At 46.6% G+C, this 22,880-nt stretch overlaps 1 protein-coding gene across 3 annotated transcripts in view; it reads right to left on the reverse strand.

The window, feature by feature from the left end:
- Positions 1–445: 445 nt before the first annotated feature.
- LOC147121518 (pleckstrin homology domain-containing family G member 1-like) overlaps positions 446–22,880 on the reverse strand; it is a 276,360-nt gene continuing 253,925 nt past the window's right edge. For all 3 annotated transcript variants that reach the window (XM_085981837.1, XM_085981839.1, XM_085981838.1), the window contains exons 16-18: positions 14,642–14,869; positions 6,314–7,949; positions 446–2,692 (exon numbers count right to left, since the gene is read on the reverse strand). In XM_085981837.1, coding sequence (XP_085837963.1) covers positions 1,650–2,692; positions 6,314–7,949; positions 14,642–14,869 — 2,907 coding nt within the window. In that variant the 3' untranslated portion in view covers positions 446–1,649. The remainder of the gene's footprint in view (positions 2,693–6,313; positions 7,950–14,641; positions 14,870–22,880) is intronic.

Consider the following 22,880-nt stretch of genomic DNA (forward strand, 5'->3'; position numbering starts at 1 on the left):
AAAGCAGATTATAAGAAAGGAAAGGAGGGGAGGGGAGCTAAACTGGAACAGCTTCCAGCTTTCCATAACCAATGTTCTTACTGGAAGTCTAGAAGTAACCATCTGGAACGTACAGAATCAATAATGATTGTAGGCTCGAACTCCCAGCCTCGAAACGGAGACTGGTTCATCAATGTAATCTGCACTTGGCTTTTAAGTGATGCAATCCCTCATCCCTCTAAAGGTACCATCATCTGCATTGGGCACCGCCTCCTAACTAGCCGTCTGTGTTCCAATATGCAAAGACCACTCGCATCCAAATGGCAGTCCTAGCAATGTGGTAGATATCTAGTTGGTAAACAGTTCATGACAGGCTATCAGCATCTTTGTTCCTGCAATGCCAATTAAGGAATACCATCCCCCTCACTCTCATTAGTTTCCCCTCCCACCCCCCCCCCCCCCCCACACAAAACAGATTGCTCGTGCAAAGTTCTGCCCGTTCCCGGGAAGCAGAGCTGCTCTTGTCTGTTAAAGTGATGGGGTAACCGGGAAGCTCGATGGTTTAAGTTGCCGAGATGAGATGGAGACTTAAAGAAAGATGGCTACCTAGCACAAGTGAGTTAGAGAAGACTGGAGGCATTTAGCATTAATGTTTTGGTGTTTGAAATCGATTCATTTGATGAAATACCATCAGGGACAATGGGTGAGGGGTGGTGGGGGGAGAAGATAAAATGTAGGTGAGCATACAACAGTGATTTTATTGGATGACCAGCAGGTTGGTGGTGCAGGTCCGGCCGTGTAGTGAGGTCATGTTTTCTGGCTGGTCACTGATCAGTCACGTGAAGTTCTGTTCACGGTGAACCCAGCCATTGTCGTAAAAACAAAAAATGCCAGAAATGCACAGCAGGTCTTTTTGGAAACGACAGGCAAATGAGTCAGGTGTGGGCCTCCTTCCTCCTTGACCTGGAATTCCCTTTGACAGATTCCGAAGAGCCCACGTATCTCCAGCACTTCCTGTTTTTTGTTCAGATTTCCCGTACTCTTTCCCTCTATTTCGATCGCTGTTACTGTGCATTTCTCAAAATTTCAACAATGGCCCCACACCCGTTTCAACAGAAAAAATAAACTCACATCCTGGCCAAACTGCTCCGTCCCCAGTTTGTGCGACTAGATGTGTAAATTAGTTATACTCTCAATCTCAGGGACTAGGACTCGTGAGGATGGGACCAGGACTCTTGAGGATGGGACCATTCTTTCTTTCGGATCATTCCCCAAAACAGACCGGTGTCCAGAGTGAGAATGGAGTCAATGCAAGATCTCCACCTGAGATGATAGCAACCAATTCGAACCCATAACCAACCTTGAAATCCCCAAGAGGAACACATCACCACCCACAATCCTCACAGCATTTGAGATATATTTGCATTTCCTGGTCATGGTTCTGCCAGTGATTTCCCTGTATATACAAAAGTAAACTTTATTTGCATTATTTTTGCAAATCTTGCTCATTGCTCCAACCTAGATACTATTTAACACAAAGATTTGCTGACTTAGGTAGCAGTAGCAGAGTGGTGGGAGTATAGCTGGAGATCTATTGGAGGTGCTCGCAGCGAGTTAATACATTACGATTTCCCTTAGTTTCTTTTTCCTTCGTGAGTGGAACCGAATGGTCAAGCAAAGCTGCTGGAGCTGAGACACTGAAACTTGTCCCGCAGAGTCTGCACAATGTTCTGCTGGCTGGGAGAGGGCTCCCGCCAGAGGTAGTGGCTCAGCTGGTTAGGCTCCGCCAACACAGCCAAGGAGCCCGGCACGCTGGCATCGCTGCCCGACAGCGGGGTGCAGGGGGCGCTAGGTGAACGAGAGTCGCCGGGCTCAGGGGTGGATTCTGTCTTGGCGTTGGGCCGGAAGGTCAGGTCAGGAGCGAGGGCCCCCTCATCTAGGTCTTCGTAATCCTCGTCCTCGGACTTGATCTCTACGTAGTCTTCATCATCCTCCCCCGTGTCATTGAAGTTGGCGAAGTAGTTCCGCGTCGCCGATTGGGCGTCCAGCGGCGGAATCCTGTTGACCACTAGGACCTTCTGCGAGTCCTGCAAGGTCAGGGCTGGCCGCTCGGCCTCCTGGCTCCTGCCACAGAGCCTGTCGGAGGCGGAGTCTCGGCTGGGGAAGAGCGGCTCCCTGTCGGAGGTGCGGTCGATGGAGTCGGAGGAGTGGCTCGCCGCCACAGAGGGCGAGGACAGAGAGGCCCCCTGCGACTTTCCCTCACTCGTCCTGCGCCCCAGAGAGTTGTAGCCGTGCGCCGCTGAACAGCTCGCCCCGTCGGATGGAGCGATGATGGCGCTCCACCGCTGCTGCGTTGGCACTGGTGGGCAGGCCGCGACCACTGAGGGCACTGAGCCAGCCAACGCCCCTCTGTTCTGGAGTCGCCCACCGGTCACGCTCTTCTCTGGGGAAGCATATTTGGCCGCAAGTCCCTGAATATCCGGCCAGGCGACAAAGTCCGCCAGCTCCCCGTTACTGTAGGTGGAATGTAGCAGCCAGTCCTCAGCGCCCAGAGACTGCCTGTGGGACAAGTGAGTGGACAGCAGGGCCCGCGCTGAGCTTTGGGCCCACACCTCACCACCATCGTCTGTCGACACATTCGGTGATGATCTAGGGGGAGTCTCTCTGAACAGGAGCTGGTCGTACAACTGGGAGTATTCAGCAATTCGAGCACCTGAGATAAAGAAAATCCAACGTTAAATGGTTCAACAAATGTAAACAGGGAAATAAATCCCTACTTTATAAACTATATAAATCAAGGTGAAATGACAGGACATGTTGCTTCTTGCAATCATTCTGTCTGACGTTTACAAAGTCTATTTAAAACTTCAGTACATCTCAGTCAATCCTATTGGAATCGTCAGCAAATTTATAGGAGCATGAGTAGGCCACTCAGCCCCTCGAGGATGTTCCGCCATTCAATTAGATCATGGCTGATCTGTATCTTAACCCCATTTACTCGCCTTGGTTCCCTCAATACTCTTGCATAACAAAAACCTATCAATCTCAGTTTTGAAATTTTCAATTGACCCTCAGCCTCAACAGCTTTTTAGGGGAGAGTTTTCCAAATTTCCACTACCCTTTGTGTGAAGTGCTTTCTGACATCATCCCTGAACAGCCTAGCTCCCCCCACCAGAGGAAATAGTTTCCCTCTATCTACCCCATCAAATTCCTTTAATCATCTTAAACACTTCAATCAGATCACCCATTAATCTTCTATACTCAAGGAAATACAAGCCTAGTCTATGCAACCTATCCTCAATTTAACCCTTTTAGCCCCGGTATCATTCTGGTGAATCTACACTACATCCCCTCAAAGGCCAATATATCCTTCCTGAGGTGTAATGCTCAGAACTGAATGCAGTACTCTAAATGGTCCCAAACCAGAGCTTTATTATATAACTAACATAACTTGCATCTTTTTGTATTCCAGCCCTCTTGCGATAAAGGCCAGCATTCCATTAGCCTTTTTAATTATTTTTGTACCTGTCCACTAGTCTTTTTTGTGATTTCAGTACATGGGCCCTGAAATGTCTCTGCTCCTCCACAGTTCCTAGTTTTCACCATTTAGAAAATACTCTGACCTATCTTTCGTAGGTCCAAAATGGATGACCTCACATTTTGCCACATTGAACACCATCTGCCACAGTTTTGCCCACTCACTTAATCTATCAATGTCCATTTGCAACTTTCTGCTCCCATCTACACTATTTACTGTGCTAATTTGGATTTAGAGAAACACAAACTGTACCAACAGGATTATTTAGGCGTTTGTATATTTTAGAAAGGGGGACCTCAGTAAGACACTGATCTATTTACTCTAATATTGCGGGAGTAAGCTTATTGTAACACTGAATTCAATCACCTCTTGGTTTAACAAGGTACTCATTACAGGCTGACACAAGGCCAGTGGTTTACATCACACACATCACTTCCTCATGTCCTCTAAAAACAAACGGCACATCATTTCATCAGTGTGACTCTGTGCGCCTCTGCACCGGAGAGGAATAACCATTAGCACAGGATTATGCAGTTATCTAGCAAGACCAACAAAGCAGGATCCACGAGATATTTAATAATGCTAGAGACTCATCGCACCAAGAATTAGCGCTGCAGTCTAGGTGACTTTATACTACCGCGGAGAGATGTACTGGTATCGATTCACAACTGTCCTCGAGAAGGGAACTTGACATGTTCATGAGCAAAGGCAATATTGCGAGTTATAAAGAGTTTAATTGCTAATTAGCTGGGATTACAAGTTATCAAGCCTCGTTTCAATGCTTTAGGGAGTCGGAGTGGAATTTTCATAATTGGCTGCAGATTTTCCCCTTTGTCTTTTTACCCTCAGGAGATTGTATGGTTAGGAGGTGAATCGGTGGTGTGTGTATTTGATAGGTCTGATGGTTTGTTCTCATCCTTCTTTTTATACGTTTCTATTATGTATTGAGTGGGAAATCCCCACATGCCCAGCACACCATGGAATCCAAAGTGATCTTCAAAATAAAACGGCAGAGTTACATCACCCCCATTAAGTGTCAGCTGTGGCTCAGTTGAAAGCGCACTCTCTCCTGAGTCAGAAGGTTGTGGGTTCAAGTCCCACTCCAGAGACTTGAGCACAAAATCTAGGCCGACACTCCCAGTGCAGTACTGACGGAGTACCAACGGTGGCGCCTTCTTTCAGATGAAACCTCTCAGGGGGACGTAAAAGATCCCAGGGCATTATTTCGAAGTGCGGGGAAGTTCTCCCCGGTGTCCTGGCCAATATTTATCCATCATCCAACACTAAAAAAAGCCAGATGATCTGCTCATTATCTCATTCTGTTTGTGGGACCTTGCTGTGTACAAATTGGCTGCTGCGTTTCCTGCATTACAACAGTGACTACATTTCAAAAGGACTTAATTGGCTGTAAAGCGCTTTGGGACGTCCGGAGGTCATGAAAAGAGCTGTATAAATGCAAGTCTTTCTTTCTTTATCTTGAAAGGGGATATTCCTGCAGTTCATAGCATCCTTGGACAGGAAATGGACCAGGGCCCTGAATTTTTGAGAATGCCCAATCCACAGGATATTGGCGCAAGTGGCTGCCAAGTTGCCCAGGAGACAAGCTGAGAGGCTGGTCTTTCTCAGTCAACAAGGGGCCACTTTGCTACAGCCGGAACTCTCTGGTTTAACAGCTTCTGTACTTGGCAAAAGTGCATCAGCACAGACAGAAGGGAAAAGGCTGCAGTTAACAGAACCAAATATAAATAGAAGGGCAAGAACAGACCAGAAAACAACTTGCATTTATATAGCACCTTTAACATAGTAAAACATCCCAAGGCACTTCACAGGAGCGTTATCAGACAAATTTTGGTCAAAGAGGTGGTTTTAAGGAGTGAATTATGGAGGAGACAGAGGTAGAGAGGTACAGGGAGGGAATTCCAGAGCTCAGGAGCGAGACATCTGAAGGCACAGCCGCCGATGGTGGAGTGAAGAAAGTGAGGGCTGCGCAAGGGGCTATAATTGGAGGAGCACAGAGATCTCAGAGGGTTGTAGGGCTGGAGGAGGTTAGAGAGATAAGGTGGGGCAAAAACAAGGATGAGTATTGTAAAATCGAGGCTTTGCCGGACCAGGTGCCAATGTAGGTCAGCACAGAGGTGATGGGTGAATGGGAACTGGTGTGCATTAGGAGATGGGCAGCAGACTTTTAGTTGGGCTCAAGTTTACAGAGAGTGCAAGGTGGGAGGCCATGGGTGCAGTCAGTGAGGCCATGGGCAGCCTGCAATCCCTGTAAACCCTGAGCCCGAACCTACGACTTCTGGATATCCATGGTGAAAGTGATGAAAGTACTTGCTCCAGTAAACCATGGCTTCAGTCACTGTTTGATTCAAGCATGAACTGCAGATTGACATGTTGCTAATATCCACTGTGGCAATCTGGGGGGGAACGGAGGCAAAGAAGTTGAGGGCTGCAGTGACCTTGACCTTGATACCAGAACGGAGAGGTTATACCGATCAGGAAAGGTTGAACAGGCTGAGGCTCTTTTCTCTAGATAAGAGAAGACTGAAGGGTGACCCGAGAGAGGTCTTCAAGATTATGAAAGGGTTTGATAAGGTAGATATAGAGTGTGTGTTGAAATAGTTGAGTTTGGAGTTAACAAAGGCATGTATGAGCAATTCAGCAGCAGATGAGCTGAGGCAGGGGTGGAGATGAGCAATATTATGGAGGCTGAAGATGGCAGTCTTGTTGATGGAGAGAATGTGGGGTTGGAAGCGCAGCTCAAGGTCAAATAGGAGGCTGGGAGATGGTTCTACGTACCAATGGCAGTGCCACCCTGTTTCTTTTCCTCCAGAATAGCCGCCAGGTCCTTGCACTTCCTCTTGGGCTGGTCGGATGGCGATTGCTCGACGGTGTTCTTCATCTTGAGGAGCTGATTGGCCTTCTTGATTTTCTGGCTATACTGCCGGGCCATGTAATAGACCCTGCGTTTGGTGCGATCCATGATATCCAGCTCCTGGATGATGGTCTCGGCGCACGCGCTGCCAGAAGGGCTCTCTGCCTCAAACCCCTCGCCGTCTGCGAAGGAGGCGGCGCTCGCAGTTAGTGCCGAGGCCTCCCCCCTTGGTTCACCGTCGTCGGACCGAACGCTGCTGGCGCTCAGTCTGCTGGCTTTGCTCTTCACTGCTTCGATAAAGCTGGGGCTCTCCTGGGCAGTGCAAGCGGGTGGCCTCGTCCTCCGGCCGTCCCGGGAGCCGGCCAGTCCAGTCAGGTCGTCCTCACTGACTGGGAAGGCCGCAGGCAGCCTGTCCCGTCTGGTCTCCTCGCTCTTCCTGATGTAGTCCTCCAGATCATTCCATATCTCATCCACCTCTTCCGACAACTTGTCCGGGACCGATTCGCGTGACGCAGAGTTGGAATTGGAGGAGCTGTCGTTCCAGCCCGAGCCGCTCTTCTCCATCAAGCGGTTGTGATCCGAAGCATCATCCCCACTGAACCGAAGGCTTTCTTCAGAAACAAAGCCGCCCAGACCGCAAGAGCCCAAGTCGCTATCAGGACCCAGGAAACTCTCCCTCTCGCCGCATTCTTCGCGATCGTTCTTCAATTTCTTGTACGCCTTCTCAGACAGCGCAAGCCTCTCGTCCAGACACTCAACAGTGTTCAGTTCCCGCTTGGGCGAAGCCATGGCACTCTGCCCAGACGCGGGGCGGGTCTCGGTGATGCGAGTGGAGCCGGCTCTCTTCCCCCATCTCCCTTGGGTCCCGGCGTCGGTGTAGCTTTGGCTGCAGGCTTGTTTTTCTTCAGCCTGACCATCTAACTGGAAGCCCCGCCCTTCCACCACCAATCTTGCCTCACTGGCGAGCATAAGATTCTCGTAGACACCGTCGCCAGAGCTGGCTCTCAGGTTGACTGCCGCCCACGGGTTTGGTTCGCTTGTTGCTTCCCCGCCCAGTCCTTCGGATCCTTCGGGCCGCGCGGTTTGACGAGCGGAGTTTCGCAGGCTGGGACCGCTTGCAGTCGTCGGGCAGCCCTGCTCGCTCTCAGCAGTTGACTGGCGTCGGAAAGCCGAGTGGCTCTCCCCAGCGCTGCTAGCCCTCCTCACGATTCTGCGATCAGTGGCCCCACACTGGCGCTCCCGAACAGCAGTCACAGCGAGATGGCTGCATGGTATGCTGGAGCCACCATGCAATGGACGGACCGGTGTGGAGGCTGCTGGCACAAACGTCTGATAATCATCGTCCCCTCGGGTCCTGCGGGGCAATGCTTGACCAGGGAACAAGATCCGTCCATTGGGAGGCTCAGGCCACACATCTCTCACCCCTGCTGTGCCCAGAAGTCCACCCGCATGGTCTGCAGTTTCGATCCATCCTGCAGCTTGGGCAGCCGATTTAGAGCTCCAAGATTCTGAGTGAACATTGAACGGACGAGACTCTTCTGCTGAAGGTTTGGAAGAGATCTGAAAAACAAACAAAAATGTTTGTTAAAAAAGTGGGGAGGCAAAGACATTTAGGGAGAGAATTCCAGAGCTTGGGGCCGAGACAATTGAAAGCATGGCTGCCAATGGTGGGGCAAAGGGAGTGGGGGATGGATAAGAGGCCAGAATTACAGGAAGGCAGAGTTCAGGGAGGGTTATAGAGCTGGAGGAGGTTACAGTGAGTGAGGGGCAGGGCCATGGAGGGATTTAAACATAAGGATGCAAATTTTAAATCTGAGGTGTTGGGGACCGGGAACCAAAGTCGTCAGCAATATTCAGGCAGGCTTCCCTCTAAGAGAACGTGCATGTATGTGGGCACCAGGTGAAGATAGGATTGAGCTAGGCCATGATGTCTTACCTGGTAAAATAGCCTACTGGCTTGGCTCTCGCATCAAAACTGGGCCACTTGGGCAAGATACCGACAGCACCTGTGGAGCTCGGTTAGGGTTAGGGTAATCCCAGCACTGCTCCTCTATCACCGTAGAGTAACGGTGAGCTTGGGTCGGGTGTATCAGTGTCTCCGATCCTCACTCGAATCTAGCGAAGCACCGAGGCAGCAGGCGGAGCCTTGTAAAATCAGCCCTGAAGAGTCAGCGTGGCTCAGCTGGTGGCATTTCCACCTCTCGAGTCAGAAGACAGTTATTGCCCCACATAAAGATGGACATAAAATGTAGGTTGTTACTCCAGTGCGGTACTGAGGGAGTGCTGTACTGTTAGAGGTGCCATCCTTCGGTTAACACCTTAGACCAAGGCCCAGTCTGACTGTTCAGATGGATATTAAAAGATCCCACAGCACTATTCGAAGAGCAGGGCGTTCTCCCGCTGTCCTGGCCAACATTCCTTCCTCAACCAACATCACCCAAAGCAGATCACCTGCTCACTTAGCTCATGACATGGGAATGTGAAATGTGTCCTGGCTAGTATTTGTCCCTCAACCGAAATTATTGGTACTCACGCGTGGGCCTGTTGGAAGTGCCGGATTTCAGCATGCACAGCGCATGCGCGGAAAACCGGCATTTCCTCTCCTCTGAACCAAGGGGTTGAGGCGGCTCCCTTGCGACGTTTGAGGCAGCGCGTACGCGTTGAACTTCGGTTTTTTTTGACAGGTTTGTCTGTGTGTGAAGGCCTCCACTTTTTACGAATGTAAAAAGCAGACATAAGGACTTAGTTTTATAAGGTAAGTGGTCTAATAATTAAAGTTAGAATTTTTTTCCACAGGTTTATTATTTTTTAAAGAATTTACAGTAAGGTCCCAGATTTCTTGAAAAAAAATTTGGCAGAAATTTGAATAATTGTTTAAAATAGTTTTTTAAAGTTATTAATAGTTAATTTAATTATTGGAATTTTTTAAAACTTTTATTTAAAGTTTAAGTAGTGTTTTGGGCGCCCGGACTTTATGAGTTTGACAGGTCTTATGTCTAACTCATGAATGGACTTTTGTAAACTCCCATTGGTTGCCCAGTGCTCACGTGATCCCAGCTGGCTCATCGCACTAAGTACGCCGCTGGATCACGCATGCACAGCGCGCCGGGAGCTGAACCGGGCCACAGACCGGAAATCCACGCAGGCCCAGTCTTCAAATGTCAGCGCGATATGTAAGTGTAGGTCGGGGGCTTGCACCCGCGGGAAGCCCCCGACCCGAATTTCTGGGCCATTAAAACAGGTGATCTGGTCATTATCACAATGCTGCTTGTGCAAGCTAGCTGTGCACAATTTGGCTGCCGCATTTCCCTACATTACAACAGTGACTACACTTCAAAAAGTACTTCATTGATTGCGAAGCACTTTGGGACGTCTGGAGGTTGTGAGAAGTGGTATAGAAATGAAAGTCCTTTCTTTTTAACATACAAAAACAGAACAAGAAAAGATCAATGTGGTCCATCTAACTTGACTAAGTTTTACCACATTTTCTCCCCCCTCCTCGCCTGTAAATCTTTAAGTTTGTAAAATGATCCAGGACATCAAGTTAGTAAAACACTAGGTTTTGTTTCAATCCTGATAAGAAGGTAGTACAAAGGATGATCCCTGTATTTGTCCAGCCCTTTCACCATGGTGGGGTTATCAGCCACTAGGTGTCGCCATGCACTGTATATAGTGCACTTTGCATTTTGTAGCAGAATGGTCTCTAGGAGCAAGAGTTATGCTCCAGAGATGATTTTATTCTATTAATGAGGGAGATAAATACTTTTTACATCCCTTTTAATGCCTCAAACTAGAGGATATGATAGAGCAATGATTCAATTTTAAAATGCTCATCCTCATTTTCAAATTCCTCCATGGCCTCACCCCTCCCTATCTCTAGCCCTATAACCCTCCGAGATCTCTGCATTCCTCCAATTCTGACGACTTGCACAGCCCGATTTTCATCACCCCACTATTGGCGGCCGTGCCTTCCAGCCGTTTAGGCCCCAAGCGCTGGAATTCCCTCCCTAAACCTCTTCCTCGTCCTTAAAGTCACCCCTTAAAGCCTACCTCTTTGACCAAGCTTTTGGTCACCTGTCCCAATAGCTCGGTGTCAAGTTTTGTTTGGTAATGCTCCTGTGAAGTGCCTTGGGATGTTTTACTACAAATTTTGGTACAAGACTTGAAATCAGTAAGCAACAAAAAGCTGGCATTTATAGCCAACTGGTCACGTCTTCAGGATGTTCAACAGCGCTTCACAACCAATGAATGGCTTTTAAAGTAAGGCAAATTTGGCAGCCCATTTCAGAGAAAATCATAGAAATTTACGGCACAGAAGGTGGCCATTTGTCCCATCATGCCTGTGCCAGCCGAAAAAGAGCTATCCAGACTAATCCCACTTTCCAGCTCTTGGCATAAAAATAAAACAAAAAAGGTGACTCAACCGTGGCTAACAAGGGAAATTAGGGACAGCATAAGATCCAAGGAGACGACATATAAATTGGCCAGAAAAAGCAATAATCCTGAAGATTGGGAGCAGTTTAGGATTCAACAAAGGAGGACAAAGGGATTATTTAAGAAAGGGAAAATAGAATATGAGAGTAAACTAGCAGGGAACATAAAAACTGACTGTAAAAGCTTTCATGGATATGTGAAGAGAAAAAGATTGGTGAAGTCAAGCGTAGGTCCCTTGCAGTCAGAATCAGGGGAATTTATAATGGGAAACAAAGAAATGGCAGACCAACTAAATTCATACTTTGGTTCTGTCTTCACAAAGGAGGACACAAATAACCTCCCAGAGATGCCGGGGAACATAGGGTCTGATGAAAGGGTGGAACTGAAAGAAATCAGTATTTGTAGGGAAATGGTGTTAGGAAAATTGATGGGACTGAAGGCCGATAAATCCCCAGGGCCTGATAATCTACATCCCAGGGTACTTAAGGAAGTGGCTCTAGAAATAGTAGATGCATTGCTGGTCATCTTCCAGAACTCGATAGACTCTGGAACAGTACCCATGGATTGGAGGGTAGCTAATGTTACCCCACTATTCAAAAAAGGTGGTAGAGAAAAAGCGGGGAATTATAGACCGGTAAGCCTGACATCGGTAGTGGGGAAAATGCTAGAGTCCATTATAAAAGATGTAATGGCAGAGCACTTGGAAAGCAGTGACAGGATCGGACAAAGTCAACATGGATTTACAAAAGGTAAATCATGCTTGACTAATCTACTGGAATTTTTTGAGGATGTAACTGGTAAAATAGATGAGGGAGAACCAGTGGATGTGGTGTATTTGGACTTTCAGAAGGCTTTCGATAAGGTCCCGCATAAGAGATTAGCGTGCAAAATTAAGGCACATGGGATTGGGGGCAAGGTATTGACTTGGATAGAGAACTGGTTGGCGGACAGAAAGCAAAGAGTTGGAATAAACGGGTCGTTTTCCGAGTGGCAGGCAGTGACTAGTGGGGTACCGCAAGGATCGGTCCTAGGACCCCAGCTGTTCACAATATATATTAATGATCTGGACGAGGGAATTGGATGTAATATCTCCAAATTTGCAGACGACACAAAGCTGGGTGGGAGGGTAAGCTGTGAGGAGGATGTCGTGAAACTCCAGTACGATTTGGACAGGTTGGGTGGTTGGGCAGAAACATGGCAAATGCACTATAATGTGGATAAATGTGAGGTTATCCACTTTGGTGGCAAAAACAGGAAGGCAGATTATTATTTGAATGGCAATAGATTGGGAGAAGGGGAAGTGCAAAGAGACCTGGGTGTTCTTGTGCACCAGTCGCTGAAGGTAAGCATGCAGGTGCAGCAGGCGGTTAAGAAGGCAAATGGTATGTTGGCCTTCGTAGCAAGAGGGTTCGAGTACAGGAACAAGGATGTCTTGCTACAGTTGTACAGGGCCTTGGTGAGACCACACCTTGAATATTGTGTGCAGTTTTGGTCACCTTACCTGAGGAAGGACGTTCTTGCCATGGAAGGAGTGCAGCGAAGATTCACCAGGCTGATACCTGGGATGGCAGGAATGACGTATGAGGAGAGATTGTGTCGATTGGGCTTATACTCACTGGAGTTTAGAAGATTGAGGGGGGATCTCATCGAAACCTATAAAATTGTCAGGCCTGGACAGACTGGATGCAGGAAGGATGTTTCTGATGGCCGGGGAGTTCAGAACCAGGGGTCATAGTCTAAGGATAAGGGGTAAGCCATTTAGGACTGAAATGAGGAGGAATTTCTTCACCCAGAGAGTGGTGAACCTGTGGAATTCTCTGCCACAGAGGGCAGTGGAGGCCAGTTCATTAAATATATTCAAAAAAGAGTTGGATATATTTCTTAAGGCTAAAGGGATCAAGGGATATGGGGAGAAGGCAGGGACAGGGTACTGAATTTGGATGATCAGCCATGATCTCATTGAATGGCGGAGCAGGCTCGAAGGGCCAAATGGCCTACTCCTGCTCCTATCATCTATGTTTCTATGGTCCACAGCCTTGTAGGTTATGGAACTTCAAGTGCATATCCAAGTACTTTTTAAATGCAATGAGGGTTTCTGCCTCTACCACCCTTTCAGGCAGTGAGTTCCAGACTCCCACCACCCTCTGGTTGAAAAAGCTCTCCTCAACTCCCCTTTAATCCTTCTACCAATTACTTTAAATCTATGTCCCCTGGTTATTGACCACATTGTTAAGGGAAATAGGTCCTTCCTATCCACTCTATCTAGGCCCCTTATAATTTAATACACCTCAATTAAATCTCCCCTCAGCCTCCTCTGTTCCAAAGAAAACCCCAGCCTATCCAATCTTTTCTCCTAGCAAAAATTCTCCAGTCCTAGCAACATTGTCGTAAATCTCCTCTGGACCCTCTCTAGTGCAATCACATCTTTCCTGTAATATGGTGACCAGAACTGCACGCAGTACTCTAGCGGAGGCCTAACAAGTGTTTTATACATTTCAAGCATAACCTCCCTGCTCTTGTATTCTATGCCTCGGCTAATAAAGGAAAGTATCCCGTACGTCTTCTTAACCACCTTATCTACCTGTCCCGCTACCTTCAGGGATCTATGGACATGTACTCCAAGGTCCCTCTGTTCCTCTACACTTCTCAGTATCCTACCATTTATTGTGTATTCCCTTGCCTTGTTAGCCCTCACCAAATGCATTGCCTCACACTTCGCTGGACTGAATTCTATTTGCCACTTTTCTGCCCGCCTGACCAGTCCATTGATATCTTCCTGCAGTCTACAGCTTTCGTCCTCACTGTCAACCACATGGCCAATTTTTGTATTATCTGCAAACTTCTTAATCATGCCCCCTACATTGAAGTCTAAATCATTGATATATATACACCACCAAAACCAAGGGACCTAGTACTGAGCCCTGCGGAAACAGTCTTCCAGTCACAAAAACACCCGTCGACCATTACTCTTTGCTTCCTGCCACCGAGCCAATTTTGGATCCAACTTACCATTTTCCCTTGGATCCCATGGGCTTTTACTTTTCTGACCAGTCTGCCATGTGGGATCTTGTCATAAGCCTTGCCAAAATCAAACTACATCAAATGTGCTACCCTCATCAACCCTCCTCCAAAAATTCAATCAAGTTAGTCAGACACGACCTTCCCGTAACAAATCCATGCGAACTTTTCTTGATTAATCAGTGCCTTTCTAAATGACAATGAATACCATCCCTCAGAATTTTTTCCAATAATTTGCCCACCACCGAGGTTAGGCTGACTGGCTTAAAATTGCTTGGTCTATCTCTTTCTCCCTTTTTAAACAATGGTACAATGTTAGCAGTCCTCCGGTACCACACCTGTAGCCAGAGAGGATTGGAAAATGAAGGAGACAAGTCCCCATCAGATGCGTGATCGGTTTTTAGTGATGTTGGTCGAGAGAAGAATATTGGCTAGGACACCGGGAGCACTTATACTGCTCTTCTTCGAATTGGGATCTTTTACGTCCAACTGAGGGGTCAGACTGTTTAACGTAGCATCTCATCTGATTTACAGCTGCAATAATACAGCACTGCCCTGGGAGTGTCAACCTAGATTAAGTGCTCAAGTCTCTGAAGTGGAGTTTGAACCAGCCCCTGTTCTGCTGGTGCGGTCACTGGATGTGGCCCTATGATCTTCAGCTTGGAGCAGAGCTAAAAATTACTTCGAATATCACAGGGTCACAGCCAGCAACAGAATAGGTTTCAGGGCAGAATTGGGATAATGCACAGACATTAACAGGTATGCAGCTGGATAACAGTGACATTACAACAATCTTCAACCTGTTCAACATCCACTTCCTCTTCATCATCAGCATCAGTCTGCTCCAAGGTCCGTTGCTGAAGACTTTCCTCTTGGTCACTTGGATAGGCCGGCTCCAAGAACTCTTGCGATTGGTCGACTGAGTCACCACGACCGAGTACGTTGATTTCACATTTGGAGCTGGGAGTAGCTTCACTGGCTAGTGCTTCCACAGATGGAGAAAGGAGGGATCCTTCAACACTGGCACGCTGTCAAGGAAGGGGAAAATCCATCACGCACTGCTCACAAACTTTCATTACATCATACTTCATATGTACACAAGGAGAGAGCAAGCGACAGAGTCAGAGCCACAGAGAGCCGTAAGTAGATTAAAATACTGAAACAAGGTTGAATCCAACAGTAAATTACTGTACAAAATGCAGAAATAGGATTGATGAAAAAAAAGTTGAATTAATATTTACAAAGGAGACACCAAAGTAAATGCACTTTAGAATGCACATACATAGAATCATACAGCACAGAAGGAGGTCTTTTGACCCATCGTGCCTGTACCGGCTCTTTGCTAGTGCTGTCCAATTAGCCCCACTTCCCTGTTCTGTCCTCATAGCCCTGCAAATGTTTCCTTTTCAAGTATTCATCCAATTCCCTTTTGAAAGTTACAGGTTGAGCGTCCAAAATACGGAATGTTCCAGAATCCGGGACGATTGGTGACAGGGTCATCCGGAATCCGTAAAATGTTCCGGAATCCGGACACCCCGTCAAACCGTTTCCACCGCCAACCGGGTGACATCCAAAAACCGGAAATATCGCAACCTGGGCCCAGGCATTTCTGGACTCGGAATGTGACGCAAGAAAACTCACTAAGCACTTGGTTGAGCATAAAACAAGGCTTTAATCAACTGTTTCACAACCATGAGATTCTAATTACATCACTAGTTCCTGGTTACAAAAACGTCCTGGGAAAGCTGGGCCCACGGCCGAGTATTTATACTTTCCTTGGACGGCGCCACCAGCTGGCCGCCCAATGTTATTTCATGAGTCATTTCTTCATAATGATAAGATTCATGACATCCGTCCCGCCTGAAAGATTTGGAAGTCCGACAACTGTAATGATCAATAACGTCATTCTATAGTGGACACTAGGTGGAGCCGTAGAGCTGTATATAGCTGTATGTATAAGACTACACTACCCAGCTGTATGTATATTAAGACTACATTACCCATGAGGCACTAGGCTACCCACAAGGCAGCAGTCAAGATGGAAGCCTCTACAGATACTGTACCTAGTCCACGTGCTCAATAAAGTAACTAGCAAAAGCTAGCTGTATTCATAATAAGAATGTCTATTTATTAATGAACATAACATGGTACCAGGATGGTGAAGATCTGCTGAAAATTGTGAAAAGCGACATGGAGAATTTGAAGCCACCAGAGTGTTTGAATCTCGAGGGAAATGTCGACGACAATTGGCGGATTTTTAAACAACAATTCGAACTCTACATTGCAGCCATCGGATTCGGTACGAAGCCAGACGCAAGGAAGATAGCGTTGCTGCTTATGGTTGCAGGCCCACAGGCGATACAGGTATTTAATACATTTGTATTTAATCCAGAGGAGAACAGAGAAAAATTAAAAGATGTGCTAAAAAAATTTGATGCACATTGCTCTCCCAAAATGAATGAGACGTATGAAAGATACATCTTCTGTTCTCGGACACAGCAACAAAATGAGACTTTTGCTAGCTTTATAACTGATCTGAAACTGAAAGCACAGACATGTAATTTCTCTGAGCTCAAAGCATCCATGATTCGTGACCAGATTGTGTTTGGTATTCATGATAAAAAAGTCAGGGAACGTCTGTTGAGAGAAACCGAACTAAATTTGGAAAATGCAGTGAAAATATGCCAAGCCAGCGAGCTAGCTCGAAAGCACGCGAAGACTTTCAGTGAAATCAATGATGATGTGATTGTAATGAGTGATAATGCTGCTGTCGGTGCTGTGTCCTACAAGGGGAAGAAACGCGGGCAGAACAGAAATGAAAAGCAATCGGAGGATGAAATTTTTAATTGTAAACGCTGTGGTTACAAACACCAGTTAAGACAATGCCCAGCGTTTGGAAAAATGTGCACAAAGTGTAATGGAAAGAATCACTTTGCCAAACAATGCTTTTCAAAAGTAAAAACTAAGAAAGGGCAACGAGTTAATGTAATTGAGGACACTGATTTAAGTGAGACATTTTTTGTAGGAATGGTGTCATGTGACAATATCAAAAAGGATACAGAAAATGTGCAGCCCTCAGAAATGGACAATGCTGAACATAAAGTTAATGCAGTAAATGAGGCCAAATGGATGATCCCACTGCAGGTAAATGGAGCATTAGTTACCTTGAAACTAGACACTGGGGCAAAAGCAAACTTAATCAGTATGAGTGGCATTAACAATATGAAAGAAAAGCCCAAAATACAGAAAAAGTCAGTACTACTGAAGGACTATAATGGACAGAAAATAGATAGCTTAGGTGTATGCAGACTTAAAGTGACAGTCAAAGACAAAGTGCATCATCTCATGTTTTCTGTTGTGGCTGAAAGACTTAATTCACTACTGGGTGACAAAGCTTGTGAGGACTTAGAACTGGTCAAGAGAGTCTACCGTATAAACTGTGCCATAAGCAGACCAGATGACTCGGTGGATTCTGTAGTGAATAATTTCCAGGATGTGTTCAAAGGATTTGGAGTTCTACCATTCACTTACAAGATCCAGCTAAAGGAGGATGCTCAGCCAATGGTACATGCTCCACGAAGAGTTCCAGCACCCCTGCGTGACCGGCTCAAGAATGAACTGGACAGAATGACCACACTAGGAGTCATCAGGAAAGTCGAAGAGCCAACAGACTGGGTTAACTCCATGGTATGTGTAAAGAAAAAGAACAATGATCTAAGAATATGCATGGATCCAAAGGACTTAAATGCAAACATAAAACGTGAACACTACCAGATTCCCAAGCGAGAAGAAAATCACCAGTGAAATGTCAGGTGCCAGATACTTTACAAAGCTCGATGCCTCACAAGGATTTTGGCAACTAAAACTGGATGAAGAGAGCACCAAATACTGTACCTTCAACACACCATTTGGCAGGTATTGTTTCCTCAGAATGCCTTTCGGGATAATATCTGCATCTGAAATCTTTCATAGAGCGATGGAACACATAATTGAAGGTCTGGAAGGAGTTCGGGTCTATGTTGATGACATCATCATCTGGGGCTCCACACTGAAAGAACACAATGAGAGACTGACTAAAGTGCTACAGAGCATACGCCGGAATGGACTGAAGCTCAACAAAGCCAAGTGTCAGTTTGGCGTCCAGGAAGTCACTTTCCTAGGAGATAATCTATCTGGTAAAGGAATAGAGCCAGATATGGAAAAAGTAAACGCCATACTCAAAATGCCCCAACCCACTGACAGAAAGGTGCGCTATGCATCATGGAGATGATAAACTTCATTGGAAAGTTAATTCCTAACTTGTCAGCCAAGACAGCCTGTCTGCAAGACCTGCTACATAAAACAAATGAGTTCGCATGGACAGAAAGACATGAACAAGAGTGGATAAACCTCAAAACAGTGCTGACAACCACACCTGTACTCACCTTCTTTGACCCAACAAAAAGAATCAAGGTGTCAACGGATGCATCAAAAGATGGCCTAGGAGCGGTCTTGCTACAAGCAGAGGGTGAAGATTGGAAGCCTGTTGCCTATGCCTCCAGGTCTATGACTGATACTGAGTGTCGATACGCCCAGATTGAAAAGGAATGTCTAGGCTTGGTAGTTGGACTAGAAAAGTTTCATGGCTACATATATGGACTTCCCACCTTCACAGTTGAGACAGACCACAGCCCTCTGGTTGCCATCATAAAAAAGAACCTGAATGAGATGTCTCCAAGGATTCAACGACTCATGATGAAGCTGCAAAGATATGACTTTGAACTGCTCTACACACCAGGCAAATACAGTGTTAGCAGATGCACTATCCCGAGCACCCACAATGAGTCATGTGAGCTCTACTGAAGAAGACGTGGATGTTCATGTGAGTGTGGTCACTGCTGCACTGCCCGTGTCAGACACAAAATCAAAGCAAATAGCAGAAGAAACAGTAAAAGATACAGTATTACAAACAGTAATAGAGAACATTCATCATGGTTGGCCAAAAGGTTCCTGTCCAAAATATTTTCACATAAGGTCAGAATTGAGTGTCACAAGTGGACTATTACTAAAACAGAACAGAATAGTCATTCCACAGGCTCTACGTCAAGACATGCTCAAAAGGATTCATGAGGGACACCTCGGAATTGAAAAATGCAAAAGGAGAGCAAGAGACACTGTGTATTGGCCTGGCATAAATAAGGACACTGAGAACATGAAAGGCAAATGTGAGACATGTCAGAAACACCAAAACAAACAAGCAAAGGAACCAATGATAGTAGCTGACATACCAACACCACCATGGAACAGGAAAGCTACAGTTCTTGAGGAAGTAGGACCAAGGTCATACACTGTTAGAACTGAGGAAGGACAGATTCTCAGGAGGAACCGCCGTTCCCTCCTAAAAACACAAGAGACTATTCAAGGGCAGATTGATGACAATGCCGCAACTGCATCTTGTCATTCACCGCCAGAACAATCTCATGAAGACACATCAGACTTACCCGTGTTGAGAAGATCCACACGTGAAGTAAAAAAGCCTGATAGACTTAATCTTTGAGTACAATGTAAAGCTTTGAAAATGTGTTGACTGTTTTGAAAATGTTTATGTTTATAGAGCACTAACAAAAGTGTTACTGATATTATCTTTATTGTTTTCTTGAAAGTTGATTATATTGATTTTGTTAAACCTCAAAGGGGGATGTAATGATCAATAACGTCATTCTATAGTGGACACTAGGTGGAGCCGTAGAGCTGTATGTATAAGACTACACTACCCAGCTGTATGTATATTAAGACTACATTACCCATAAGGCACTAGGCTACCCACAAGGCAGCAGTCAAGATGGAAGCCTCTACAGATACTGTACCTAGTCCACATGTGCTCAATAAAGTAACTAGCAAAAGCTAGCTGTGTTCATAAGAAGAATGTCTATTTATTAATGAACATAAGAACGACTTCCTTCTAGTGGATTAGACGGACCACGAATAGCCACAGTCTTTCAGATCTTTGTTTGTGGCTGGAAGGCACATCTCCTCAGACCGTGTCTTGGTCCCTGGGTCGCTTGGTCCGTACTGGTAGATCGACAGGGCCCGTGTTGCCTTGATCGACCTGAGGGAGACTGGGGAGATCGTGACTCCGGGTGCAGGTCCCCACAGGCGCAGAGCTGGCTTCATCTTGTTTGGTAGCCAGGGATTGACCGGCGTCCTGGCTTCGGGTGGCCATCCCACAGGGAGCGCTCGGCTCCCAGAGTTGATCCGGTGGAGTAGCCGGCAGATCCCTTGATGTCCCAGGTAGGGCATCATCCTCAAAGGAGCGCAGAGTGTCGACATCATTACTATGGGTTCCTCTATCAGTCGTGTCCGTGGGACCAGTTGGACAGGGAGCCAGATCTCGGAGCGAAACGATGGACTCCCGGCCATCAGGGTACCGCACGTGCGCGTATGTGGGATTAACGTCCGTTACTTCCACCTCGTCGACGAGGGGATCGTTTTTGGAAGATCGGATGAATCTTCGGAGCAGCACGGGGCCGGGAGCTGCCAACCATGATGGTAGGGACGTCCCATGAGTGGAGCGACGCTGGAACCTGAAGAATTGCTCGTGAGGAGTGACATTGGTGGATGTAGAAAGAAGAGACCTGATGGAATGCAACACGTCAGGGAGCACCGTTTCCCACTGCTGGTTTGGTAGGTTGCGCGACCTTAGTGCAAGACAAACAGCTTTCCAAATGATAGCGTCGTATCTCTCAATCTGTCCGTTACCGACGGGATGATATGGTGTCGTTTTACTTATGGCGATTCCCCGTTGGGAAAGATAACCTTTGAGTTCGCTTGACATGAAGAAGGGACCCCGATCAGAGTGGATAAAATTGGCTGTACCACAAAGGGAAAAGACTGGATCAAGGCATTTGATCACAGTGGAAGTAAGCATATTGGGACAGGGGAAAGCAAAGGGAAAGCGTGAATATTCGTCCACCATAGTAAGTAAGTATTTCGTGTTGAGGAAGGCAATGGCCCTTTAAAGTCAATGCTGAGTCGCTGCATAGGCTGTATAGCGTGTATAAGCGAGCCATCCGATGGACGGAAGAATTGCGGTTTTAATTCCGCACAAATTCTACAGGTGGAGCATGTTCTTTTCACATCTTCCATAGAAAATGGGAGATTTTTAGATCGCACAAAGTGCAACATACAGGTAACGCCAGGATGGCATAAGTCAGTATGAAGATCCGCAAGAGTCGAAGTTGACATAGAAGAGCAGAATGCACGCGTGAGGGTATCCGGGGCTACATTCTCTGTCGGGTCGATGCTGTATGGTATAGCCAAAGGTGGCCAATTCATCCTCCAGAGTTGTATTTTGTTATTCTTGATCTTCGTGCGTTTCTGGTTATCCAACATAAAGGCCACGGAACGCTGATTGGTTATAAGCATGAAATGGCGACGAGCAAGAAAATGACTCCAATTACGTACTGCTTCGATGATAGCCGTAGCCTCCTTCTCGACAGGAGAATAACGGAGCTCGCTACCCTGCAAAGTTCTGGACAGAAATGCAACGGGTCGACCAACTTGATTCAAGGTAGCCGAGATCGCCACCTCCGATGCATCGCACTCGACCACGAAAGGAAGATTTTCATCAATGGAACGAAGCGTGGCTTTTTCCAGTTGTCGCTTGAGGAGGTTGAAAGCTGAAATAGCAGTTGTCTCCAACGGAAATGACTTCGCGTGAAGCAGGGGCTGGATCTTGTCGGAGAAGTGGGGTATCCACTTCACATAATAGGCAAACATGCCGAGTGCCCGACGAAGAGAGACGAGATTTGTAGGGGGAGGGAGCTCCTGAAGTGGACAAAGTCGCTCCGGATCCGGTTTGATGACACCGTTGCCCACCCAGTAGCCAAGGATGTTGACTGATGGTACTGATTTCACAGATTTGGACTCTTAAGGTTAAGTTGTGACGACGCAGAACGTCAAAAAAATTTTGGAGGTTGGCATCATGCTCCTTCTGGTCATGACCAGCAATGGTGATATTATCCAGATATGGAAAAGTGTCCGTTAAGTTCTCCTGTTTGACCAGGCTAGCCATTGCCCGTTGAAAGACGGCCAGCCCATTGGTGACCCCAAATGGAAGGCGGCAAAACTGGTAAAGCCGACCATTGGCCTCAAAGGCCGTATACTTTTTGTCAGAGTCCTTTAACGGTACTTGATGGTATGTGTTCTTTAAATCAAAAGTTGAAAATATCTTGTAGTTGGCAAGGTTATTGACCGTGTCATCGATGCATGGTAGTGGGTAGGCATCCAGGTTGGTATACTGGTTAATAGTTTGCGAGTAATCGATGCAAAGACGTTTCTTGTGTTGCTTCAGAGGATTTTTAACAACAACGACTTGAGCCCACCAGGGAGATGAACATAGAATCATGGAGGAGGAGTAGTTTTACCCTTGACAGCTGTAACCTTAGCAGTGGTTCTTGGGGGAGGAGCAGTTTTATAGATAGTAGCTGTTATGTTCATTAATAAATAGACATTCTTATTATGAACACAGCTAGCTTTTGCTAGTTACTTTATTGAGCCATGTGGACTTGGTACAGTATCTGTAGAGATGCAGCCTTGTGCTCCTGTGTGCAGGCTGCCATCTTGACTGTTGCCTTGTGGGTAACCTAGCCTCATGGGTAATGTAGTCTTAATATCTACACAGCTGAGTAGTGTAGTTTTATACATACAGTTCTATACAGCTCTACTGCTCCACCTAGTGTCCACCACAGAATGACATGTTATTGATCACTACAGTAGCTGCAAAACTAACAGGGGCTCTCGACCTGTATGCCTTAGAAAAGTGGCCTTTCTTGCTAACAGAGGCTCTTGACTGGCATACCTTAGAAAAGTGACCTTTCTTATTGCAATGATTGCAGGTTGCGATACGAGCAGGACAAAATTTCCTATAGTGGAATGTACCTCCACAGAAGAAACACTTCCTTCCAGATTGCCAAGATGCCACTAGGGCAGGGTCGTCATCAGTGAAGGCTTCTAGGGTAGGGTTGTCATCAGCTAGGTTAGAGTCATCATCAGTGAGGT

This window comes from Somniosus microcephalus, chromosome 3, assembly GCF_052327205.1.
Source record: "Somniosus microcephalus isolate GS21.2 chromosome 3, FLI_Smic_1.0, whole genome shotgun sequence".
In the NCBI taxonomy this organism is placed as follows: domain Eukaryota; kingdom Metazoa; phylum Chordata; class Chondrichthyes; order Squaliformes; family Somniosidae; genus Somniosus; species Somniosus microcephalus.